Here is a 27,588-nt window from a genome sequence, read left to right on the forward strand (position 1 = left end):
GCCTCAGCGTCCCCAGTGAGGTAGGTACATACTATCAGCCTCGTCTCACACTTGCAGATGGTGAAGTTCAAGAGCAGAAGTGACTTTCCCAGCACTGCCCATCAGCCACATGTCTGAATTTCAAAGAAAGCCGAAGAATCTAGGCTTTACATTTTCTAAGGACATGATCAGGGACTGTTCTGTCCCACCCAAGCCCAGTGATTCCACCTCAAACAGCGCAAGTCCAGAATCCACCAGTGAATACTGTCAACCACACAGAGTTGCTCTCCAGACCCCAGTGACACTCTCTGAAAACAGAATGAACTCAAGCACTCAAAGCTACGGGGCCTCGGTGGAGCAGCGCTCTCTGCCCTGCCTACAAGTCTCTTCAAACTCAAAATAAAGTTTATAAAAGTAAATTATCTCATTTTATAACTTAAGTGCATCAAGCATTTCCTTAAATATAGTTCACACTGAAAATAAAGTTACTTTTTGCTGTACAGTTGGTGTCTGTTATAATTAGGGATAAAGTATGAAAGGTTACACACTCACGCACACATCTATCTACCTGTCTGTCTGTCTGTCTGTGGGTGTGTGGATGGGTAGACATATGCACCTCTTGAAAAGAGCTTCCCCAAAAATGGCGGGAAGTTGTTAGGGGTCTCTAGGTATCTAGTTTGCATGAAAATGCCTATATTTAAAATCCCTGTCCTTAACGATAAACACATCTTCATACCTAACACTAAGACTCTTATTAGAAACATTAAACTATGCAATCCGTAATGTATTCAGTCTTTGGAAATGCCGAGCTACACCATATCATTATACAACAGCATCCCGGACAAAACTCCCTCCCCAACCCACCTCTTCCCTGCCTCCCCATCCTAAAGCCAGCTGACCCCTCATGTAACGCGGTTGTTCCAGAATGGGAGCCTAGCCGGAGAACTCGAGGGGTGAACTCAAGAGGTGAAGTAAGAATTCTGCATGGAATACAGGTGGTCAATGGGGTTTCCCACTCTGGACTGCAGGGGCCCGGCTTCTGAGGTTGCTAGGAAGCAGTCACCCAGGTTACTGAGAGAGGTGTCATCACTGTCCAGGTCGTGGAAAAGGGGCTCAGCACCTGAAATGGAGAGGAAACACTGGCATGAGGGTCTGGAAGGAGGGACGCATTCAGCGCTGGGAAATGCAGCGGAATTCAGCCAGCGTGGTCTGAGCACGTCCCCCAGGGGGCGCTTTCTACTGGGTGCTGGGGAGGGGGTGGGGGAGGGTAGAGCTACACAGAAGAGTAGGAGCGGGCATAATCCCTGTCCACAAAAGATCTCCTTAGGGGGGCTCACGTCTACAACCGAAAATAATATGAACTAGGATATAACAAAGTGCTAAACTGAGTGCAGCATAAGCAAATGTCAGAATGTCTAGACAGTGAGGGTGGGAAGTGGGCAAGACACAGCACCACAGGCTGGAGAGACAGGGGCAAGGGCTTCTGGAGGACTTTGGCCACAAAACTGGTTCTTGAAGGAGGGATGGTAAGAAAACAAACATCAGCTCTGAGAGTGATGCACACGAAATCTCCGGTGATAACACCTGTCCTTTCAGATAGCACAAGTATACTGAGTGCCGGCTGTTTCCCCAGATTTGTACTGCAAAGGACAGGGAGGTTAGGTGCCCAGACTCAACTGATTTACATCTTTGACCAAAAAAAAAAAAAAAAAAAAAAACAGGAGGGCAAACTGAGCAACAGCTGGGGGACCACTGTGACCGGAACCTTGAGGATGTATGTTTCACCTCTACTTCAAGTAAACGGGAAAGATGAAAACTGCAGTTTATAAAAATGGTCATGTGGCTTTACTTATTCATTTTACTGAAGGATTCATCGCAGGAGTCCTTTATGTAACAAGACCCCCAGGACTCTGAAAATGTAAGAATTTGCAAAAAAACCCAAAAAGTCATTTGCCCTGATTTTGCATAGTGGTGAAGACAGGTACAGACCTTACCTGAGTCTTCTAAGGGAGCAAAGAGAATGGCGGTCACTGGAGCATGCATATACATATATCTATGTGTGTATGAATGAATGAGGTTGGTCAATGACGTTCCTGCACATGGCTGGATCTTGATAAGTGTTTGCTGAATGCATCACATGGGAAGATAGGGCTGATTTTAACATTATAGATAATTTTTTTTAATGAAGGCAAAAAAGAAGTTGATAATCTGTGCACTGAGGCATATATCTCTGATACTAATGTTTTGAAGGCTTGCGGAATAAAACATTATTTTTAGCTATCAGGGTTAACAATTGCAGATTTCACAGTACAGATGAATGTATTACATAGGCCACTTACCTTTTCTGTATAAAAATGCAGTGGCCTATGTTTGGCACTGAGATTGAACTTCAGCCTTCCACTCCAGAGCTTGCCCATCCCATCAGGGTGCCCAGGCCCCAGCTTCTGTACATCAGCTTAAGCAGCAAACTGGGAAAATGGGGGAGTCTCAGCTGTCCCCATTCCCTGTGTTTAAAGCAGCTCTGTTTTGGCTGGGGTGAGACCGGGAGGAGATATTTTTCACTTCACAAGTCAGTTTATGTTTCAGGAATTACATTAGTACACCTACTAGTATCTATAATAGGAGAGTCCAATTCAAACATCTGTTTTCTGTGCTTTTCAATATATTTTTTTCTTACGTGAGAGTTCGCATAATTAAGGCCTCTGCCTATATCACTGCTGATAATGCTTATGAACATGTAAGTGTGGTACCTGGCATGAAATGAAAGACTTGGGAAGTTCAATCCCAACCAACAGGTCTACAATGAAAACCCAACCTCCTACTCAAACTAACAAATAAGAAGCTTCGGGAAAAAAAAAGAAGCTTTGAAAAGGAGAATAAATGGAAGCGTGACTAATGTGTACGTGTGCTGGTCTTTCTTCTGGAGCCATCAGTTGGGTGATTCTAGCAGTATTTTGTGGGACACTCCTTCTGCTTTGGAACTTTAATGAGCATCTAGGAACTGTGTAGAGGTGTCTGGGAGGGGATGAAAAACTCACGCGAGCAAGTTGTGTGAGGTCCCTGCACGGCTTGAGTCCCTCTTACCATAGGGGTGCATGTGGTCTCCAGGCATCTGGGGTGGGGTGAGACCCTGTCGGAAGGGATCTGAGCTGTAGACGCTCTGCTCGATGGCCAGGAGCTGCTGTGGGGTGGGCAGAGCGGTGTAGGGGTTCATGATCCCTTCCATCCCAGTGCTCCCGCCACCATTTGTCTGAGCTGTGGGACAAAGAAGAAGACAGATGATTCTCCACGTGCAGCCCAGCATCACACGCTGGGAGGGAGGGAGGGCCACAGAACAAGCTCTGAACTTCACATGCCCCACTGGCTTGTGACCACACAAGTTGTGTGACCATGGCTACATCATTCTACTTCCTGGACCTTGGTTTCCTCATTTATAGAACGGAAGGGTTGAGGTGACATCAGTGGCTCCCAGTCTGTGCCCTACCAAGGGCCATCAGGGATTGCCTTGAAGGACAGGCATGGCGGGTGTTGTACTTGGAGAGCTTCCTTGAACTCCATCACTAAAACAAAGGCGTTTGATGCTACACACAGGCTTGGCAGCCAATGGAGTGGATGCATCTAAAGAGCCTTCCAGCATTACCCCACTAGGAGTCCGTCCGTCAAGTGGGGTTCACGACACCGGCCCAGCGGACCTCGTGTAGCTGATACAAAGACTCCATGAGATCGTGTGTATGTGCTTTGGAATGACAACGCGCTACACTCGTGGACAGAATTTTATCAGAAAAGGAGGACTCTGTTCCTGCCTCCACATCCTGCTGTGGTTCTCTGAACACAGTGCCATTAACTCTCAGGGACTCGATCTGCCACCTTCTTAAGTCTACCCTAGGAGCTGCCCATAGAATTCTTCAAAGTTCCAAGCACTAGGAGTCTGTGTTCTCATAATGCCTTGATGAGTTCTCCTCCCTTTGAGCGTGTTGACCTACATGGAGTCAACTTCCATGGCTCTTCCTAAAGCCCTCTGACACCTGTGACCCTCTCTGAGGTGCACAGTGCTGTGTGATAGGACTAGCAGGCCCCATTACCCTACCCTAGGGATGTGAGCCTGAGGTGCAAAGAGACAGAAAGACAGGTCCCAGATCTCCAAACAGCACTGGGAGGTGGAACTGGGGCAGATTCAGGTCTTCTGACCAGCTCGCGGCTCCACCCCGCCCCAGGGCCCATGCCCTTGCTTCACTTCTCTCCCAGAGCATCTATCTTGCCATTAAGATACTGTCAGGCCTAGAAGGTCAAAAGCAAAAAGAACTCTTGACTGCAAGAGTCAAATTCTCGTTGGAGCCTAGCCCAGGTATCAAGCACAGGTGAGGTCCGTGCAAGGACAAGGGGCTCTGTTTAGAGGTCAGACAACCAATGTCACATTCCACGGCCTTCCAAGTGTGGTCCAAGGCTGGCAGCAATGAGAGCTTGTTAAACACGCAGACTCTCTGGGCCCACCAAGACCTTAAGAATCAGAATCTACACATTACCAAATACCAGGTGATTTAGGTGCATGTTAAAGGGTGAGAATCCTTGCTCTAGGGTACAAAGAGACCACTCAGGAAACGCTGCTGGACAGCTGAGATGGGGAGGGGGCAGCGCATATCCCTTTAAGAATGACATTGTTCTAATATAGTTATTCTTGCTTTTTTTCTCTTAACTTCCTTGAAGGGTCCCACAACCTGTCCCTCTTCACACCCTCCCCAGTCCCCACACCACCCCTATTAAAAACAACAACAACAAATGGAGGTTAGTGTGAGTTAAGGCAGCGTGGCCGAGCGGAACTCAGAATCAGAGAGACAGGTTCCAGCCCCAGTTCCATCTCTCATTGGTCTAGGACCGTGGTTGCCTGGAAGGAGGAGGGCCACGTGGGATGAGAAACTGGGCATGTCTCTGACCCTGTAGGTAGGCCTGACACAGTGCCCTGACACTGCAGCAGGGCCCGGGCAAAGGGGCTTTGCATGAGGGTAGGGCCACCTCCAATCCGCAGTTCTGGACCTGCAGAACCCTCTCACAGTTCTGATGGTTTGGTCCTCCCTGGAAGGTCCCATCTCCCAAGCAGGTGTGGACTGGGCTTCACGGAGCTCAGAAATGTCACTCCGAGAGCTGGGTGGTTGGAGGCGCCTGGCAGGAGAGGCCTGGCCGGGAGAGGCTCCAGCTTACCGGAGCTCAGCCTCTGGGTGTTCTGTTGATCTTGCTGTTGCTGCTGCTGCCGCCGGGCCAGCTTCTTCATCTGATGAGGGGAGGACCACAGGATTAGAAGTCAGGGGGCCTGCAGCAGGTTCCTGCGGCTAGGCCAGGGGAAAATGGCTCGTGGGTAAAGCAGAGGGACCCCTTCCCCTGCTTTTACTCAGGAAAGGAGCCACACTTCAGGAACAGCGCCTGGAGCCCGCCCGATGCACGGTGGCTGAGGGCTTTTTACACTGCAGCCGTGGAAAGACAGCTGGCTGGGAAGCAACAGTGTGGCTGGTCTTAGCAGGAAGGGGGATTTCCTCTCAGTGCTTATGTTGTGACAGTTTTATGTGAGGGGATGCAGGGTCTTCAGCCCAGCTTAGATGTGCAGCAAGGGCCTGCTGACAGGGTATGATTTGGGATGAGGCTGGTCCCCCTAGTCCCCTATCTGCTGGTCCTTGTGGCAGAGACTCCTACCAGGAGATGCACGCCTCTAGGTAAGGAGCTTGACTCCCAAAGCAACCTGTTAACACAAAGACTTCCCAGAAGGAACAATGTAACCCAATGTTTCTCAAACATTGGAACATTAGGGTTCCATGAGACATTAGCATACATTTTGAGTGAGTGAGTGAGTGTGTGTGTGTGTGTGTGTGTGTGTGTGTGTGTGTGTAGGGAACACTAGATTTTTTTAAATCTAGTGTTGTTGTTTTTTTTTTCAATTCTTTACTGTGAGATTTCTCAGACCTTCAAATATGCTCTCTGCTTATGAATCCATAGGCTATAGGTCCTCTCAAACCTACTGAACCATGAAATCCTCTCATAGAAAGGACCATGGACTACACACCAGCAGCCCTGGTGTGAGGAATTCAGTGAGGGAAATGATATCTTAACCAATCATTTCACCCACTAAAGATCAGGGCTGTAGAGAACTGGGTCACTAACTCATGCACGTACACAGGTAGGAAAATAAATAAGTAAAGGTCTAAAATAAGTAAAAGACCACGGCAGGGGGATGCAGACCTTGGTAGGATCCAGCAGACAACAGAATGGTTCGGGCCTATATCAGGGAAGGGTGGGGCACTGGGAAAGGTGAGTCAGGGCGTCCATTCCATGCGCCATAATGTTGTCTTAGGCCTATCATGTGGGTGCTATGTAGGTTTCCCTCTGAAACTTCAAAGGAACTCTGGTATCTGTGTTAAATGAGTGGGAATTAAAGAACCTGTTTTTTCCAAAAGACACAGAAAGGCATTTCTTCATGCAGATGGCTGTCCAGATTCACAGTCACAGCCACGAGGAAAATAAAGGCCATCTCACTAAAACAACTGCCCCGTCTCTCCCCCTTCTGCAGGGCTGCTATAGCTGAAATGACTGCTGAGCACAAAATTTCTGAATCAAGAGAACTATTCTATCCAATGAGTTGAGGTTAGAAAACCTGCTGGCAAAAACAATGTCCTACTATTGTTTCAGGAAACCGGCCCCACAGAGACAGAAGTAAGAAGCAGATTACCTTAGCTCTCTGGTTCTGGAACCACACCTGAACGACACGGACGCTCAGCCCTGTCTCTGCAGCCAGAGTCTCCCTCACCTTGAAAAAATGGAACGTTAGAAATATAGAAACATTGGCACCTCAGAGTAGAAAGCAGAACGTTCCCTACGTGGTGCACGGGGAGGCCAACAGGCTGCATCTTCCGTAGGAGCTGGCGAGTGTTCAGTGTTCAGCGAAATCCCAAACACAAGAACATTGCTCTCCTTCAGGCGGACAGAAGGTCCTTACCCAGGTAAATGAAGAGAAGAATAAGCATTAATTTTGATGTGCATTCCAAGAGGTGTTCCTGGGTTTCTCTTCCTCTGGAAACTAGGCCTTCAGTTTGTTCTTAGAGATTAGCAGAATCTATTGCTGTGTTTTTAGCTGTATGCCAGGCATATGCATTAACCTACTTAAGGAGAACTGAGGGTGAAAGCGACTTTGCAAAAACAAATGGTTCTCTCTTGCTCTCTTCTCCTGTCTACATTCACTGACTTAAATTTTTGGTTTTGTCTCTCATAGCTTTAGGTCTCTTTGGGTGTTTCATGAATATTCATATTCACTGTGAGCCTTGCCCGAAGGAAGTAAGTCAAGAGCCATCTGGGATCCGACAGAGCAAGAGAGACAGTGCTGATGCGGGGACATGTCCTGGGACTGTGAAGAGACAGGACCATCAGGGTCCCTATTATGAAGACTCGTGTTTCAACATCTGCCCTCTATACAGGCATTTGGTGAGGGGCTGGCAGAGTGGCTAGAAGGGAAGGGGGAAGAAGCACAGATTTCCCAAGAGTGGTCCTGAGAGACACCGCCCCCTCTTGGTTAGATTCTGAGGAGATGAGATGGTAGGAGCTCCTTGAATAAACACAGAAGTCGAGCAAGCTGGAGGCCTTGGGAAGTGCTCATCTTTATCATGCCACTGGGGGTGAGGCTTAGAAGCAGGATAATTAGAGAAGATTTTACAGGCACATCCTTCTGCAACGCCAACTGAAACAGCAGTATGCCCAGGGGCCCACGTCCACCTGCTGAAACCCTATCCACCCTTCAGAGGCCCAGCTCAAAACCCACCTGTTCCACAAAGCCTTGCCTGACCCCCCAGACAGAGGCGACCTTTCTCTTCCGGCAGCTCCTGGCTGCCCCTCTGTTCTGGTCCTCAGAGCGTTCTCCCCAGTGTTCCAGTGTACACATCTCCTCCCCTCTGGTGGCCTAGACGCTGCCCGGGAACAAGCACTGGGCACAGGCCATACAGAGGCTAGGAGTCCAGTACATGTAGAACAAGTAAACCAACGAGGAAGTGGGAACTGGTCCTTGCGCAGGTCTACCTTGGAGCTGTTGCCACTTTCTACCAGCTCTTCTCCCAGAGCTTAGAGGGCGGTGAGGGCAGGGAAAGGAAGTCTTCTGCAGGTGGGAGAACTTTTTTCAAAAGGCAGAAGTGGTGGGAGACTGTATTATCGTTCCTTCCCGCCCCTCCTCCATGGAGGGGTGTACGCCTCCCCCTGTACTCACAGTGGCTTAGCCACATGACTTGCTTTGGCCCATGGAATGTAAGTGGATGTGAAGTTGGTGATATTCAAGGAGAGCCATTCAGTGGGACTGCCCACTGTGACTTGGCCTCTTGCTTTCTGCCGTCGTCATGAGACCCGTGTGTCCCAGGTGGCCACTGCCCTGGACTCTTTAATGAGAGACCGGTGGGGCAGGCCTGAACCTGAGCCCAGCTGGGTCACAGCCAACCCACAGCCCAGGGGCAGGAAATAAATGTTTGCCGGGAGCCGCTAAGATTTTGTTTGTTATTGCAGCAAAAGCCCATTCATACAGAGAGGGGGGCGTGCTAAGGGATGGGATGCTAGCGATGGATGCTAAGAAATTTAAAATGTCTTTCTTCTATGAATTTCAATTTCAAGAAAGCTTTCTTTTCTTATTTTTATTGCATAAAAGACAGTACCCAGCATACGGCAGGGAGTCCATAAATGGTGGGTACTTAATAAGCGGACACAGCTATTTGTGGCAGAGACTACTAATTGTCTCCAATAGCCATTCTCTCCTTCCTCCTCTTAGCAATGTTATCCCCAAGTTTTAGCAAGGCACACGGACACCCAGATAGACTCATTTCCCAAGTCCCCTTGCAAGAGGTACAACCTCAGGATTAAACCCTAGCCAACACACATGAGTGAAAGTGATGCAAAAAATCCCAGGGTATGTCCCTAAAAGGGCAGCTGCTTGCCCTGACTTTCTCCTTCTCCACCATGGTGGCTGGAAAAAATGGTGACACCTGGAGCAGCCCCTTGTATCCATGTGATGGATAACAGAGCTTCTCGGCCAGTCTTGGATTGCTTATCTCTGGACTGTGATGTAAGAAAGACATACACTCCTATCTCATTAAGTCACTGTATTATTATTATTTTTTTACATAACTGTTCACAGCAGCCCTATCTGTAACAGCCCCGAGCTGGAAACAACTCACGTGCCCATCAACAGGTGAACGGTCAAACAGCCCATGGTACATCCACGGAATACTATGCAACAACAAAAATGGATGAACCACAACACGGATGAATGTCAAAATCACCACCTCAAGCAGAACAAACTGGACCGAAAAAGAATACATGCTACAAGCCACTGTATTTTTACTGTGTTGTAACATTTCGATCTATATCCCAACTGGAACCTCTTATTGTTATTCTCCCCATTGCTCTCCATGAAATGAAAGGTATGAGCAAGTAGCCAGTTGGAGTGGGTATGCATACCCCAAAGCACAGGGAGATTCCACCATGACCCCGGCCACAGCTGCAGTGATCCCTGGAGTCTCCAACCGGGCTCAAGGCCACATGCCCAGACTCTGTCTGAACAGCATCTCCCACCCTGACCCCCAGGCGCACAGTGACACCCCAGAGGAGTCCAGGGTGCACACAGAGAAGAGGAGCCTCGTCCCCTTTCCTCCCTTCTTCCCCCCTCCCCGCAACCATACCTTCCTGCACGGCTTGGAGGATACTTCAAACGAGGCCTTGAATGCTCTCCTCTGTTGGGTTGTCAAGATGGTTCTGGGACGTTTAGGGCGCTTATGGTCCTTGCCATCCTCAGTGGCTCCTTTCCCTGCCCCATGGGCTGACTTGCAAAGACTTTCTTCATCATCACTTTTGCCTGAAAGAAGCAGAAAATAACGTGTTGAGTCCCTTAAGGCCACTTCCTGGAGTTGTCTGTTATTCCATAACAAGACACTTGGGTCCACGTTCCAAGTATGACTTAAGACATGAATGCAACACCCTGTGTGATACTGATCCCAAAGCCCCCAGGAAGGGCTAAGGAAAAACTTCTAAAACGTGGAGACAGGAACCAGGAAGTCCACCATCACAGCTCAGGATTTTCTCTCGGGAGGCTCTCCTAGCTCCACGTTTACTAGTTGTGTGACCTTGGGCAAGTGACTTAACTCTCTGTGGCTCAATTTCCTTATCTGCAGAATTGAGATATAGGAGTACCTACTTCATTGGGGTTGTTGTGAGGATTAAATGAGTTTATCAAGAAGGCACTTAGAAGGCTGCTTAGCATATAATAAATGCCCAGTAAGTGTTGGTGGTTAATATTTCTTAAATGTCATTTTTCAACTCTAGACCTGGATAAGTTATATATAACTTCCTAGATACTATGTCTGAAATTCTAGCCACTGCCAGGATGTAGAAAACAATACTGTTTAAAAGGCCACAGAAGACCAACATTAGACTACGTGCAGGTACAGATAACACAGACAGTTAGTCAAAACTGCCTGTCTATAAAATAAATAACTCTCTATTAAAGTGACTGTATTTATCTATATTTACGTGAATTATTTCAACTCTATAAGCAGTGATCAATACAAGCAGTAACTTGAAGGAAATAAAGCCTTCAGTATATATGACATTCTTTCCCAGGCTACCTCTTGTATCCCACAGACTTCACACTCCTAAGAAGGTGCTTCTAGGATCTGGGAAATACCCATGTGAGAGAGACTCCTTACTACTTTCAGCATTAAAAGCCATAGGCAGTTGTGTGCCCACATTACCCTAATGAGACCCTCATTTCTCTCTGGGTCTTTACAGAGCTCAGCTGCCCTCTTTCCTCCAGTAAAAACCTTTGTCCCGAGAGCTTCCCCAGCTCCAGTCCCCTGCTTCTGATCCCCTTCTGGACACTTCAAGAAATCCAAGATGGGCTTCCCTGGTGGCGCAGTGGTTGAGAGTCCGCCTGCCGATGCAGGGGACACGGGTTCGTGCCCCAGTCCGGGAGGATCCCACATGCCGCGGAGCGGCTGGGCCCGTGAGCCATGGCCGCTGGGCCTGCGCGTCCGGAGCCTGTGCTCCGCAACGGGAGAGGCCACAGCAGTGAGAGGCCCGCGTACCGCAAAAAAAAAAAAAAAAAAAAAAAATTCTTCATCCCGCCCTCCTCTGGAAAGATGCTCTTTGCATATAATGTTTTAGTTTAGACTTTAGTTGAGTTCTAATTTTTGGCTCTACCAGAGACAAAAAACCTTGTTTTATCTGAAAAAACAATGGCTAAGATTCTTTTCTCTATGAACTTTTAGGCATACAATTTGAACGTGAAGGAAGACGAACCTCTGAGTTCCTTGAGGGCACAAGCCTTGCAATATAATTGAACAGGGTCTGACATAGGCAGACCTAGGTCTCCATCCAGCTCTATCCCTTGTTTTAAGTACAGCCCTGTGCAAGGGACGTCCTGCACTGAGCCCGCACTGGAGACAAGAATACCCACCAGGGGGTGGCATAGGAGTAGTGCTGCTGTGTGCAAAGCAACTAACACAGAGACACAGAGGAGGCTCTTATTAGATGTTGTGGGAAGGATGTCTTTTCCCCTCTGCCTCACTCCCCTTGAGAGTACAGACAAAAAAACCCACAAGACGAATGAAGAAGAGATTAAAGAAGAATCCTCCTGACAAGGAGTGGCCACTCTGGCATCTTCAATTCTTAGGCTGCTCTTTCCTTGATGGGAGTGGGGGGGATTCAGTAAGCTGATCTCAGTCAGACCTCAGTATTGAAGGGTATTTAGGATCTTTCTAGAAGGAGGTTTTCAGAATGGCAAGGAAAAAATAAGCATGTAAGAACTAAAAGCCTTAGGGAACTAAGAAGCCCCCACAAGAGAAGAAAGGTAGAAAAAAGGAGGCCATTGACTATGCAGATTCATCCTTGCTGGGCCCTACCTCATGCTGCTCAGAGAACCCCCCACCCCCACAGCCCAGTCTTTAGTGACGTCAGTAATTCTCTCTGTTGGTGGATTCTTTGGGGTCAAAAGGATGCTCCTCTGGTACTGGTGATGCCTTCAGTAATATTTCTGAGGAAACGTGGCTGACACCCCACGCCAAGGATTGTGTAGATCTCCTGCAAGGCAGGTGATTACAAGGAACTGAGTCTAGAACAAATAAGTGAGAAGTCCAAAGCACAGAATTTACTTTAAAATGCAATTGTGGGCTTCCCTGGTGGCGCAGTGGTTGAGAGTCCACCTGCCGATGCAGGGGACGCGGGTTCGTGCCCCGGTCCGGGAAGATCCCACATGCCGCGGAGCGACTGGGCCCGTGAGCCATGGCCACTGAGCCTGCGCGTCCGGAGCCTGTGCTCCGCAACGGGAGAGGCCACAACAGTGAGAGGCCCACGTACCGCAAAAAAAAAAAAGTGCAATTGTATCATCTTCAGAAACCACTTGTCTTATACCAGTTTTGTCCTTGAAATGGTATCTGCAAACATCTCACGGGGTCAGTCTGATTCTTTCACAGTCACATAGCTTGATGCAAATGTATATTGATGACTAGGATGATGTAACTAATGAAAATGCAAAATCTAAAATAATGTGGATTCCATGGTGATGGCTCATATATGTTGATGACATTCAGGAAAGCAAGATGGCACAGTGTCCACAGCATGGGCTCTGGAGCCGTACTAACTCGGGTTTCAATTCTGGCCTTGCCGGTTATGATGTGTGATTCTGAACAAATCCCCAAGACTCAGTTTTCTCATCGGAGAAAGTAACAGTGTTGTTGGAATTACATCAGATGATGCATGGAAAGGGTTCAGCGCTGTCTAGAGTGAGATAGATGTTTATTAAATCATCATCATCATCATCATTTCAAAAGAAGGGATCTTAATCTGAGACCCATGTTTTCTGTTATTAACAGTTGCACATTGATGGGGGTTGGAGTTAAGGTTTTACACTACAAGCGTTCATTCCTCTCTCTTTGCAGATATGACCCTAGCTCACACTAAGCGTTGGTTTTATAGAAAGTGTATGTGTGAGTGCTTGTGGGAAAGAAGGGGGGGTGGTAGTCGGGGGGCTGGTTCCAGAAGGAAGACGCGATTGCTGAAGTTTGGTCGGAGCCCTAGAAGTGGATGGCTGAGGTCCCTGATGTCTTCGTACTGTCTCTGGACTTACCCCAGCCTAAGATACATGCACATTCCCCAAGACCTGCTATCCCATCCTAGAACAGCAGAAAGGACCAGTGGGGGAAAGAGCCATCTCCTAGGGCAGCCCTTGGTGCCCATCTTGGGAGGATGTAAAGAGCATCACAGGCGACTGCTCATTCATTCTCTCTACATCCCTGTGAGAAGAGACAAAAACATCTGTTTTCAGAAGAAGAGGGAGGGGCGGAAGTGGGAGCAGAGGGAGGACGAGATTAAGATTTGTCTCTGGAGTGTTTCTATCATTTTTTGGGGTGCATTTTCTTCTTCTGATTCCTCCTTTTTGCTGTTCAATCTCTCTCTCTTCTGTCTGCTCAGGGCCCCATTTTGCCTTCCAAGAAGCACTAGATGCTCTAGACCAGGCATCTACAAACTTGTTTTGTAAAAGGCCAGAGAGTAAAATATTTCACTCTTTGCAGGCCTTATGGCCTCTAGTGCAACCACTCAACTCTGCCACTGTAGTACGAAAGCAGCCGCAGGCAGGACGAATAGACATGGCTGGGCTCCAGTAAAACTCTATTTCACAAGCAGGCACCAGGCCGGATTTGGCCTGCATACCATAGTTTGCTGGCCCCTGCCCTAGACCTCTCCTGACCCGTCCTCCATCAAAACTTACGTATCCTGTGTTCCAGGCTTTCATGCTCTGACTCTGGGGCAGGAAGCGCTGCTCATCTGCTACACTGAGTCAGGGATTAGCAGGGTCTGAAGTGTCCTCTCCCACAGTCAATAACACCTAGACATGGAATGCCTCCAACCAAACAGTCACCACTATGGAATTTCAGGTGTCCTGGCAGATCTGAGCAAGAGAAACTCTGAAGACAGAGGAATGGAAGGCCTTTGGGCATTTCCCAAAGTGCAGACAGATGTCACAACCCGGCTGCCAAGGGGAATGCAGACCATCGCTAACCGTCACCCAGCTTCGGTCTGCCGGGTCGTAAATATTACGAGCATAGCAGTGCCCTCTGACTCCCTCGGGGAACTTCCAGACTGTTCAGGGAAGCTCCCATCTCCTCGTTCGCCAGGGGCAGGGCTGCCTGACTCTGATGCCAACTTCTCCATGAAAGCAGGCAGTGCCTGAAATATACACTTACTGATTTGTCCAAGAGAAAGGACAGTTCTAAACGAGCCAGGAGATTTCTCCCAGGGCCAGCAGGAGTACTGGAGAGCAGGAGATGCAGAAAAACCTTCCAACAGCAGAGACATCTCGGAAGCAGAAGGAGGGGCAGCCCCTCGGCATTGCCAGAGGCTCCCACACCCAGATGCAGGCCAGAGCGATCCCTCATAATTTAAGCTGACACCCCTCAGCGGAGATGAAAGGAACACCACTTGCTGTCTCCAGCAACAAATGTCAGCATCCCTGGAGGCCATTTAGACACAAACGCAGCATAAATCTGACTCCTAGAGGGGAAGTCCAGAGATTAAGTCTCCACGCACAGCCTACCAGGGTGAAATGAATTTGCTTGGCACAAAGTTGGAACATGTTTCTCAGGGCCTTTCTTTCCCATCTCTTGTAAAAAAAAAATCTGGAATGGCTCAGGGGCTGTTGCTTCCCGCTTGCCTGGTCCCCCCACTCATTTATGACATAAGCAATGGCAGATGAAAGACCCAGCCATGGTTTATGGCCCCGAGACAGGCTGTACTACCTGTGGGGCCTCACAGATTCATTTCAGGTTGTTGGAAAAATCCCAACAGCTCATAAACAGGGCAAGAGATATCAGAGCTTGGCCCAGGAGGCGACGGTGAAGGAGGAGGGCCAGAGACCCTCGTGCTAGGAAAGGGAGAGGCAGGAACAGGCCTCACATGCTTCCCACGTGATGGGCCTCATAAATGTCCTTCAGGCCGGGGGAGTAAAAGGAAGGGTCTGGGACTTGCGGTGGGTTGAGGGGGGAGGGAAAGAAGTAAGGGAGGAATTTATGAAGACAGAATATGTAGGAAACTATTTCAGTCGCTGCCCTGCACTGAATGGATCAGAATTCCATTCTCCGGGAGCATAACTGGATGCAAGGCAGCATTTCACATTCAAGAGGCAGTAGGTAAAGTTGCCTAGAATAGCAAAGTCCCTGCAGCTACTGTTTTGAGACTGCCTCACACAGAGTTCTTCAAGGAGGTCTCAACTCAGACCCAATCAAGTTCCCGGAAAAGATTTGCCTTGCACCTTGTTCGCGTAGTCATCCGTTCAGTAAGCATTTATCGTGGGCTCGTGTATCACGCACTGAACAAGGACAGTTCTGGGCTACAGAGATGATTAAGACTTGCCCTCTGTTCTCACAGATCCCAGATTAATAGGGGAGAAGGCTACAATGCCAAAATAATAGCTCTGCTTAGAGGACTTGGAGGAGGGAACTGGGAAGGTGACATAGTACAGGTGTCACTCGAGGTGAAAGTGAATGACAATGAACAGAAGTTGCCAGGCAGGAAAGGGCAGAGAGGGCGTTTTAGGTCCAGAGAGAACTTCTAACGGCATGGGAGCAAGACCTTGACCCGGGAAGCGAGGCTCATCCAATAGATGAGGTACATCCAATAGTACCTTGCATGTCATTAGGTACTCAGCACCCTGCACTGCATCGCAAGGGGATGAGTGAGATCTGAGATGACCCCTTGCTCTCAAGGAACAGAAAACTGTGTTAGAGTTAGCACGTGTGAAACAATAAATATAAAATAGTATTTGGTTATGCTCTTTAGGCACGGTATATACAGACAGGGAAAGGGGGGTAGGGATAAATTAGGAGTTAGGGATTAGCAGATATGCACTACTACATATAAAAGAGATAAACAACAAGGTCTTACTATATGGCACAAAGAACTATATATTCAATATCCTGTAATAACCTACAATGGAAATGAATCTGTAGAAGTATATATATATATAAAACCCTGAATCACTTTGCTATACACCTGAAACTAACACAACATTGTAAATCAACTATACTTCAATTTAAAAATGTAGGCATAAAGCCAGCCAATGAATCTGCTTACCTGAATGTGTTTCTGCAGAAATTTAGAAAATGCTGGCAATAGGAAAGCCGTGTTACGAGCCTTAAAGACACTGACGTCTTTAAGGTCCCTGAAAATGGCTACAAGACAAAAAAAAAAAAAAAAAAAGTAGGCATATAGGAAAGAGAGGTGTCAAAGTGCCAGAGGAGCTAGTAAAGGCAGGAGCCTAAATGCAAGGGAGGAGGGAGGCGTGGATCTGGAAAAGCAGAGGGGAGAGGGCAGGGGTTCTGAGAATGGCTCAGCCTTGAACTGGAGAAAAGGGGAGAGAATGGGCATGAGGGAGACCTCAAGGCCCTGGCAGAGGGTGCACTTCTGAGGGGAGAAGAAATGCAGGGTGGAGAGGCCACGTGGAGCTTACTCCAGGGGTCCTGATGTTCCAGAGCCGATGTTGTTAGCAATGGTGAGACATGGGGGAGTTCTGTGTCTGGAGCTACACAGGAAAACTGTGGACCCAGAGCGCAGGGCACCATGGACCGGGAAAGCACAGACACCAGCTGCTAGACTGCTGTGTCCATGTGTGGGTGACACCACCAGGCCACCAGGTCCACTTTGCAGACTGGGGTGAGGGAGTCTCTCAGGTCTCAGCGCTAGACAAGGGCCCTGAAAAAGAAGAAGCAAATGCCCACATCCCAACCACCAGCTGTGTGCCAGGCCCCGTGTCCAGGGTAAACATTTCATCTCATCTCTGTGGCAACACAGCATGGCAGGCACTGGCGGAACTCCTCTCCTACCTAAGGAATAAACACAGTCTCAGAGAGTTTCAGGAACCTCCCCCAACACACAGGGCCTAGGTGGGATGGCCAGGTTTCACGCAAAGCTTGTCTGCTTCCAAGCCCAGGCCTGAGACACTCCTACAGGGAGCAGAGAAACAGGCTTTTTAACCAGCAAACCAGGCATAAGCAAATGACAGTCACCTGTGCACGTCCCAGCCCAAGAGTGGAGGCAATCTAGATACTAGGTTGCCAAAGACCACGAAAAGATCACTCTTTATATCCAAAGAACATATGGAGTGGCGGAAAGTAACTTTAGCCATGAAATACGAGACTTGGACCCTAGTTCTAATTTTGCTACTAAGCTGTATACCCCTAAATGAAATTCCTCACATTTCTGAGACTCAATTTCTTCATCTACAAGATGAAATAAAAAGCCCTTTCCCTTAGCTAATAGTTGACTGGGCTTCTTCACTTTACAATTGCATTATTTCATTGTTTCTATTCGAACAGTAGGAGGCAGGAAATGTGTTATTATCCAACCCCCCACCTTTTTTTTTTCCTACAGATGAGAGATGAGTCAACCAGGCCCCACGGACGTGGGTGATGTTTGCCCAAGGGCACACAGCTGGGATGCTCCGTCTTCCACTCCCACTTCCCCTCTCCCGCCTAAGCTGCCTCTGGGGTTGCTGGATCTGAAGATCCAAGGATACCTGTGACTTGCAGAACATCAGGTGAGGCCCAACGGCAGGCAGCATCACTGTTATTAAAGAGTGAGGAAAGAAAAGGGAAGGCTTTCTGAGGGGTACGGATCATCCACTCACACTCTTGAGCTCCTGCTGGAAAAGCCATTCTTTTCAGTCCAAAAGGGACAGAGCTTAGTTTAAATCCAGGTTCCCCCCACTCCTACCCACCCTCCCCAGGCACCCCCTGCCACTGCGACCCCACTCAGGGACAGGGCGCTAGGCATTTCAAGAGCAGGGCAGACAGAAGCCGAGCTGCTCTCCTGAGTCAGGCTGTGGGTAAAGGGTCCCAAGAAAGACACCTTTGTTCAGCGATGCCCACTGTGGATGGAGACTCCTGGGCCAGGCAGAGGGAGGGGAAGGCAGGTCAGAGCAAGGGCATCCAGCTCCGACATCCAGGCAGCCCCTCGAGGGGAGCTGGGTCTCCACTCTGGGAGTGCTGGCGCCTGCCACAGCCTGGACCCCTCTCCTTTTGCTTTTCTCTGCTGGCTGGTGCTCCTGAAAGGGAAACCTTGTGCCTGGGAGGTTTGTAGGGAAAAGAGACAGTATTGGTACTGACTGGTGGAATTACTGTGAATTTGCATCAGTTTGGGGTCTTTTCGCATTCAAAAAGGATTTGTGCTGGCATCTACCCTGCCTCACTCCCTCCCCCCTTCTACACAGACACACACACTCTGCATCTTTTCCTCTCTGAGTTTTTCCGTCTCTTTCTCCTCCCCTTCCTAAGGAAAACGTGGCCACGTGCAACCCAAACTGATAAGCAGAGGTGTACATGCTCAAAGCACCTATGCATAGCTTTGTCATATACTGGAACTCCTGGTAATCGAGATATCAGCAGACACCTCTACCCCTACATCACTGTATTCCAATCAAGCATGGATGCATATACTAAATAAAAACCATAAGTGGTTCGTTTGGATTCGGCCAGCCCCAGAGAAGGAGACCGGGAAGCTCAGAACAAGATGAATCAGACGTTCGGGGCTCTGCTCTCAGGCTCAATAAAAGCTCATTAATCCGCCAGCCCGATGGTTCACTAGGCACGGGTGTGACATGCATGACATTATATTCAGTTCATATTAATGAGGTTGGAGTGTGTTTGCTCCGATTTACGAACTGACTTAAGTGGATCAATACCATATCTCTTTGGAATAGTCCAATTTTGCTGCATTAATCACTAGTCTTCAGGAGGATAAAATGATCTGGGATGGGAGACAAAGGGTTAATTTTCTTTCCAAAGTAAAAAAGACCCAAACGAACAATCTTCTAGGTCAGCAGCAGTCCCCAGCCTTTTTGGCATCAGGGACCAGTTTCGTGGAAGACAACTTTTGCACGGACGGGGCGGGGGTGCGGGGTGGGGGGAGTGTGTTGGGGGGAGGGCAGGATGGTTCAGGCGGTATGAGCGACGGGGAGTGGCAGACGGCTCCTTGCCCGCTCACCTCCTGCTGTGCAGCCTGGTTCTTAACAGGCCCCGGACCGGCCTGGGTCTTGGGGACCCCCTGCTCTAGGTTACTGCGGAGCTGGGGTGAATTGGCTCACACTCTAAATGTTATCACAGAAGTGAGTCCTCCCTGGACAAATTCACCTTGGACTTGACCACACAGAGAATTTGCCCAGAGGACCACAGCTGATCTGAATGCCTGCCCCCTTGGTGGAGACGTCCTGGTTCTGCAGGCCCTCTGCTGGTTTGGAACGGCAGCCGAGGCCAATACCCAGCCAAGTCTGTGCCTTCAGACTCTAGACCATTCCACAAACTGCTGATAGGCTCAAGAGAGAAGGGAAAAGTGAAGTCAGACACCTAGTGAAGTCAGACACCTAACCTCTGTTCTTATGTCCACCACTCACTCACCTGCTGTGTGACCTAAAGCAAATGACCTAACCTCTCTGAACCTCACCTTCCTAATTTGTAAAATCAGGGGAATAAAGATCTGCCAAGCTACCCTGATAGGATTATGAACTCAATAGTAAGTAAAAGCACTTTGAAAAAATTTTGTAAAATAGCATAAAAATGTAAGATTTTAAAATATTTTTATTTTCATTATGCATCTTGAGTGCTCATGAACTTACTGTATGTTTCCACTGACTATGAAACTCACACTCCTCATACGGAACTCCTGTCATTCAACAACTACATCAGGAGTGTGCCTACTACGTACAGGCACCTTTCTAGACACAGGATAAGGAGTGAACAAGGTCCAGACAGCCTCTGCTCTCCTACCTCTAGCGGGAGAAGAGAGACAAGGAATAAAGAAACACATAATTTATTCTTTAACAATGTTAAATGCTAATAAAATAAAATCGAGCAATGTGTCAAAGAATGATTGGGGGCAGTGGGAGAAGCTTCTTTCGGTTCCATAATTCTGTACCACCAAGAAGATCCAAATCTATCTTCTCCTGAAGCCTCCGTCAACTCCTTCGCGTGTCAATTTCTTCCCTTTCCACACACCTGGAGCACGTGTTTGTCTACCTCCACTGTTTTCATTACTCAAGTATATGCAAATTAGAAGACAATTTTATATGTTGCCTTACATTATTCTCCAACTATTTTAGCCAAAAACAATATTGCAAGTGCTAAGATTTTTTGAAAAAAAATATTGCACTGGACTAATATAGAAATTCCGTTATGACGTACTCCCGGAGGCGCTACAGCAGAGTGGTTAAGAGCAGTGCTTTGGGCTTAAATATCAACATTTGCTCCATCACTTATTAGCTAGTAGTCTGGGCCAAGTTGCCTCTGCATTAAGTCTTGGTTTCCCATCTGTCAAATGGGGTTAATAGCACCTACCCAATAGGATAATTATAATAATGATATAGACAATTTATGTGCAGTATTTATGGCACTAAGCTCATGATAAGAACTTCACAAATGCTGGCTAACTATCACCATTATAATTTTGTGTACCTTCTATATAACCAGAATAAGCTTCTAGAAAACAAAGATCAAATCTAAATCATCTTTGTATCCTCCACATACAACACCACGCTGAACACTCAGGAGATTAATAGTTTTGGTAGTTGGTGTCCAGTTAATACAGAATGAAGTGACGCACTGCACTAACAGGCATGCTGCAGAGTCTTCCCTGTGTTTCCACTTTTCACAGATTTGTCAATGCCAACCAACTTCCAGTGGTTACAGAAATTATTATAGAATTACAAGCTACTTCCATACTTGGGGCTCAGCTGGAATGAAATTTACTTCCCTTAAACTACAATCTGTATTTCTCTTTCATGTTGATATTGATTCCACTGATGGCCCAGTTTCATCAGTACCCATCCAGTTATGCTTCCACAAGGAGAACAGGAAAGTGAGCCATGAAAAAGAAAAACCCAAAATACAATAACAAAGGATAGAAAGGGGAAGGAAGGAAACTAAAGAAAAGAAAATGGAAATGGGACAGAGGGAGGACAACGCTGTGGGGCAGGTACCATGCAATTTGTCCTCCCGCCATTCCTTAGGGGACCGGAAGGCACAGTCTCCAAGGGCAGCTGTGGGAAGGATGGGGCCCTAGGGCGGGAGGCCCTCAGCCCCTTCCAGCTGGGCTGTCTTTCCTAACTGAGAGAGCTTCAACAGACATTTCCATAGCCGTGATTCTTCACGGGTAAGAACACAGATTGAGTGAGGAAAACAAATATTTATCACAGGAAGAGCTTTCCCTAAATTAACTATCAACTGAGTATAACTGTGTGCAGTGAACTCCATTACAACAATTTGCAGAGTAGTTATGGTTATTACCCGTAAGTGAAGTTGTGTGTCCCAAGATGGTTTTGATATTGATGAAATCATTGCTAATAGCACCATCACGAATGCTTCGTGTAATTAGTTAGCCTTGAATTTCTTTTTTTTTTTTTTTAAAGAAGATGTTGGGGGTAGGAGTTTATTTATTTATTTTTGCTGTGTTGGGTCTTCGTTTCTGTGCCAGGGCTTTCTCTAGTTGTGGCAAGCGGGGGCCACTCTTCATCGCAGTGCGCGGGCCTCTCACTATCACGGCCTCTCTTGTTGCGGAGCACAGGCTCCAGACGCGGAGGCTCAGTAGTTGTGGCTTACGGGCCTAGTTGCTCCGTGGCCTGTGGGATCCTCCCAGACCAGGGCTCGAACCTGTGTCCCCTGCATTAGCAGGCAGATTCTCAACCACTGCGCCACCAGGGAAGCCCCAGCCTTGAATTTCTAACCCTAAAAACTCTTCTTTGCAATCCCGTCATTACTTGTAAAGTATGGAGTTTACTGTTGAAATGAGGATGGGAGGAAGAATACTGTTATTCTGAACCTAAGACCACTGGAATTCAAGTCTAAACTTGGTTCTCAAATCTGAGCACACCTCAGAATCATCTGGAAGGCTGGTTAGACGCAGACTGCTGGCTCCACACCCAGAGTCTCTGATTCAGTAGGTCTGGGATGGAGTCTGTGACTTTTCATTTCTAATGATTTCCCAGGTGATGCTGATACTTCTGGTCCAGGAATCACACTTTGAAAATCACTGATCTAGAACATTCCTCCTTACCCCTACCCCTACCCTTGCACGCATACACAGGGAGGTCTGGTAATCATAACACATTCTTACTTTCAGCTAACGGAGGCCTTCAAATCTTTTCAATTACTCCAAATCTTCAGAGTAATTCCTGCCAGTTTTGATAATTAGGGGAGAATAAAATTATGATTAAAAATGTTTCCCTCTTTAAAAATAATGGTGTGCGAGTGTAAACCAGAAGTTGCAAACTAGCTACTTCGGCCTTGACAGTGTTGGCCCTCAAAGTATTTTTGCTTTTAAGTTGTTACATGAGTTGGCAACATTAAGAACGACCAGATATTCAAATAGGGAGTAGAAAAGTGGTTGCCAAGGGGCTGGGAGTGGGGGAAATAGGGTGAGCCCCGTAAAAGGGTAGAAACTTCCAGATGAATAAGGTTTGAGGATCTAACATATAACATGGTGACTAGAGTTAATAACACAGTATTTTATAACTGAAACTTGCTAAGAGAGTTAAACTTAAACGATCTCACAAAAACAAATTTTTAAAATAATAATGGTGCACACAGAGGAAAGGTGGGGTTGAGTGTGCAGTGACTTAAGGTTGACATGAGCAGGGACAGCCCTTGGTATGCGTCGTCTTGAAGTACCCTACCAAGCATGGGGGTCAGATCTGCCTCTTTGTCAAGTGTCACGGCCACTAAACACCAAAGCCAGGGACACCTAAGCTGGTAAGAGAGCAGTGAGCCCCTACAAGGACTCGGGGATGATTCAGCTCTCCCTCACCCTCGTGTGGAGTTGCTCTCTTCCCCTCTATTTAGGATCGCCTCTTCCAGGATTGAAGCAAAGGGTCGGGCGGTCCTTCTGCTTGCCTCACCCAAATGATTCAAAGCTATGCACTGCTCACAAAAACACAGATGTCATCAGATGTGTCCATTTAGCTTAGTGTCCTAGACCAAGTCTTAAAATGAGTCTTCCCTTGCAGTCAGCTGTTTCATCTCTACTGATGCCAGTGAGAGCCGGGGCAAGAGGTTATCAGGAAGCTTGGCAATGTGGAAATACCCTACCATTACAGATACAGCTGAGCTTCGGGAAAATGTAGGTGGCTAATGGGCTGTAACAGCAGCTGCAGCTTAACCTTGCTATCGGGTTCTAAGCTAATATAGCTCCTCTTTATATCACACATCTTGTTCTACAGAATGAATGCGCACCTAAGAAGTTGTGCATGGATCAAACTCTTTATGCAAAGCTGAATTTTATCCTCTCAGTGAAGAAGAGTTCTTAGTTTCATAGATTCTTTATTTTAAGGAATATTTTTCAATATACAGGGGGAGCCTAATACTTCAATCATTCATGCATTCACCTAAAAATTTTAATTAAAAAATTTTTAATTGAAATATAATTGACGTACAACACTGTGTAAATTTAAGGTGCACAAAAATATGAGTACCACAGTAGCATTAGCTGACACCTCTATCATGTTGCATAATTATCATTTCTTTTTTGTGGTGGAAACAAGATGTAGTCTGTGAGCAACTCTGAAGTTTATGATACAGTATTGTTGTCTATAATCACTATGCTGGGCATTCCATCTCCAGGATTTATTTATCTCCTAGTTCCCAGTTTGTACCCTTAAATGATATCTCCCCAAATCCCCCACCACCCAGCCTCTGGTAACCAGCATTCTACTCTCTATTTTTAAAATATTTACTTTGCAAAGTACTTAGCATACATCCATGAACAAGACAGAGTCCTGGCTCAAAAAATGTACAGGGTAGTGGAGGAGACAGCGGGTGAGCAGGCATTTACAAAGCAGCAGGAGAAGTGTTTTGATGGGGAGAATTCCCCATCAGAGTGTGATGCTGGGAAGAATTCCGTGGAGGGGCAGCAAATGTGGTCACTGGGGATCAGGGTGGGATTACTCAAGAAGACTGTGGAAAGAATAGGCTGGATTTAACAAAAATAAATTTAAAATAAAAGAGGAAGAGGCAAGGATATTCTAGACACAAGAGAGAGAGCAGAGCATGGACAGTGAAGGAGTAAGTGGAGCTGATCAAGAAGGCTCTTGCATTTTAGTTTTCTAAAACATAGAAGCAACACAGTGAAATGATTCAGAGTAGGGGCTTTGAAATCAAAGAGACCTAGGTTCAATGCTGGCTCCTTTGGAAGCAAATTACTTAATTTCTCCAAATCTCAGTTTTCTGTACTGGGCACAGAGTAAACATTTAAGAAATTTAAAATGTTAATTTTCTCAGTTACAACTACGTAATCATAAAGTAATATCATATACTCTATCCAAGAGGGTCTTACTAACATGAGGAATGGCCAAAATTTTTTGCTGTTTTAAAAAAAAAAAGGAAGGAAGAATGGGCTTCCCTGGTGGCGCAGTGGTTGAGAGTCCGCCTGCCGATGCAGGGGACACGGGTTCGTGCCCCGGTCTGGGAGGATCCCACATGCCGCGGAGCGGCTGTGCGTCCGGAGCCTGTGCTCCGCAACGGGAGAGGCCGCAGTGGTGAGAGGCCCGCGCACTGCAAAAAAAAAAAAAAAAAAAAAAAGGAAGGAAGGAAAGGGGAAAAACACTTTAGTCTCAAACTAAGGAGACCGTCATATAAGCAGCTAATTTCAATGTCATTTAAAGGCATGCTTTGGTTCACTACTCCGGCAAACATGTACTGACGCCACACAATGTTTTGGCCACTGTTGTTCTAGGTTTGGGGACTACATTGGGGAAGAAGACAGATGAGACTCCTTCCTTTTGGGGAACCTACCTATCTTTGGGGAAAACATATCAAATCAGAATGAACTAGATCATTCCAGAATTTAAATAGTGAAAAGTAATGAAAAGAGATTTACAACAGGGTGACTGTGATGGAGAAGTCCAGTGTTAAGGATGACATTTTAGATAGAGTGGTCCTGGACATTTAGATAGAGGAGCTCCTGCTGAGAAAGTGACATTTGAAGGTGACAAGAAAGAGCAAGCCACGTGAGAGCTCAGGGCAGAATGTCCCCAGCAGAGGAGCAGAATGGGCCAGGTGGACTCAGCTGTTAGGGCCATGTCCTAGTCCCTGAAGAGGAGAGAGGTAGAAGATGAGGCGAGGAAGCAGGGGCAGGCCAGGTTAGGGCACACAGGCCATGACGGAGACTCTGGATTTGTTCTCAGTACTATGGGAAGCCATAACGAGTCAGTGGCAAAGACTGAAGTAGAGTTACCGTCCCCGTCCCTTACCTTCCTAGTTCAGGGCTTTTTTCTATACTTCGCTCCCTGTCTCTAGGAAGTCAAGAGACATGCCTTTCCTCAACACAAAAGAAGGCCTCCACTTTTGTGAACACATACTTATTTTTAAATTTTCTTTCCACCATTTTAGATGTCTCTAATTTTCTTCTTCATCGGTTTTACACAGGTTAAGTGCAATTCCTTGGCACTCAGATTTCTTCCTTGCCTCTCCTCTATGTCCTGTGTATCACCTGGGGGCTGACCCTTGCAGGCTGCTACATCTGCCTGGGTCCAGCCAACGGGAGGCATTTACAAGGAAAACAGAGGAAAGGGAGAAACCAAGGTGTTCCCTCTACCCCCTTCTGCCTTGGGTGGTTTCTGGTAGCTGTTGCATCTCCTGCACGGCTCCAAGGCACACCTAAGAATCCCACTGTAGTTTTTGTTTCCACCAGATGTCCACAGAAGTCACATCACCTGTCACTCTGAGGCTTCTCTCCTTTGCAACTTTGTAGATTGTCTCACCACCCCGATCTGTTTGCATCCCAGCAATCTCATCACCGTGTAACCGATTCTCTGTATTAAACTCTGTTTGAAATGCTGACAGTTGGTTCTGTCCTCCTGGCTGGTCCCTGGCTGATACAGATCTCGAGATTGACGAGGGATTTCACAGGTTTGGCAACTGTCCCTCCATCTGCCAGGTGAGTATCTCCAGACACTCGATTTCACTAGCCATACTGAAACCTAAGGTAGCTCAAATCACCCTCTCACTTCCTTTGTTATTTTCCTTGGAACTACTTTTGAAGGCTTATGCCAAAGTAGAATTAAGTAACAAGACATGGCAATTATCTGCCCCAGGATTTAGATTTTAGGTACAGGATTTGCTGGAAATCAGTAGTAAAGGTCTATGAGCAGTCAGCACCATGGCCAGATCCAAAAGGCCACAGACAAAAACTGGAGGCCAGAAATGACTTCAATGGAACTTTATTCCAGGGACAAGAGAGAGAAATTGGGCAGCTTATCATTTTTACTGGTAGAGCCTCCCTTCAATTTGTCTCCAATACCTGTACCACTGTGTCACATTGAGACCAAGTAATTAAAAGGACAGGTTTTGCCACATGCTGCAACACCTTTAGGGATAGATAAAACTGAAATGATCTCTACAACCTGTCCTGGAAGTTATCTACCATATTTCATCAAATATAAGATGCTTTTAATCAGAAAACATGTCATTGTTTTATGGACCACCAAGGAAGAAAATGTGACGAATGAAACTTTGATACAATGCTTTCTCATCACATCAACTGTGAGTCACGTCCCAATTAGGGATATGTTAAAATGCAGCCAGTAAAAGTGTCTTAGAATATGAAATACAGCATTGGCCCTCCTTAGACACCTAAGTCTTCTTACCAGATAAACTGGTTAAAGAACTGGTGATTCCTGAAAACCCTCAGGCTCCGGACTTTGAGGAGGGCATCCATTAATAGAAGTTATAGACAGCCCTCCAGTCATTTCAATTATTGGTCCCAAACATCTCTTTGACCATGTCAATGGGTGAGCCCTGCAGTGGGTGAGAGACAGCCTCATACTAAACATGCCTCCTTCAATAATTACAGTGCCTTGGATGAGTCACTTAACCTCAGTTTCCTCAACTATGAAGTGATGTCTTAGATTCCTTTCAACACAATCTTCTATGTTTTTAAACGAAAAAAGAAAATATTAGCAAACCTGCTATCTAGTTATGATCACTCAACTGACCAGTGGTTCTCAATCAGGAATGTTTGGTCCCACAGTGTCATCTGCAAATGTACAGTTTTTTCCTGGTTGTGACAACAACTGGTGGTCTTATTGGCATTTAAGGCATGGAGGTCATAGATGCAAAATAGTAAACTGTCACACCCAAAATGCCAATAGAGCTCACATTGAAAAATGCTGACTGAGGCCTTCTGAGATGGTGTTTATGATGGTGAAAAAAACCTCTGTGCTTATGTTCTGTTTCCATTGTGATTTTTTTCTAATTTTATTATAGTGACTTAATATCAATAGCTATAGAAGGGAGAAAGCAAGACTGTCACTTAGGCAATGCCTAAGGACCACACCCGCCAATTTTCTCTCTAGATGACAATCTAAATCTTAACATTCTCCCACGAACTTTTCAAGTTTCACTTTCCCTGGTGATGGGATCAGCCCTACATATAAGGCGATAAGTCCCTGCATGAGTTAAGTGAAATCAACAGGTTTCCACTGCCATGTCACATTGTTCACAATTCAGCACATAAACACAGCATTATCACTTACCTTCCAGCTGCCCCTTGTTGGAACATGCTGAGAAA

At 46.9% G+C, this 27,588-nt stretch overlaps 1 protein-coding gene and 1 non-coding gene across 2 annotated transcripts in view; one reads left to right on the forward strand and one right to left on the reverse strand.

Annotated features, from left to right (window-relative positions):
- Positions 1-938: 938 nt before the first annotated feature.
- Positions 939-27,588, reverse strand: part of LMX1A (LIM homeobox transcription factor 1 alpha) — a 149,755-nt gene continuing 123,105 nt past the window's right edge. Inside the window, exons 4-8 of the mRNA XM_060009101.1 lie at positions 9,672-9,844; positions 6,692-6,769; positions 5,176-5,245; positions 3,064-3,234; positions 939-1,099 (exon numbers count right to left, since the gene is read on the reverse strand). Of these exons, the coding sequence (XP_059865084.1) occupies positions 939-1,099; positions 3,064-3,234; positions 5,176-5,245; positions 6,692-6,769; positions 9,672-9,844 (653 nt within the window). The remainder of the gene's footprint in view (positions 1,100-3,063; positions 3,235-5,175; positions 5,246-6,691; positions 6,770-9,671; positions 9,845-27,588) is intronic.
- LOC132416584 (small nucleolar RNA SNORA33) lies at positions 16,090-16,219 on the forward strand. The gene has a single exon (XR_009517656.1). It is a non-coding gene; the product is annotated as a small nucleolar RNA SNORA33 (small nucleolar RNA).

Source organism: Delphinus delphis, chromosome 1 (assembly GCF_949987515.2).
Source record: "Delphinus delphis chromosome 1, mDelDel1.2, whole genome shotgun sequence".
In the NCBI taxonomy this organism is placed as follows: Eukaryota; Metazoa; Chordata; class Mammalia; order Artiodactyla; family Delphinidae; genus Delphinus; species Delphinus delphis.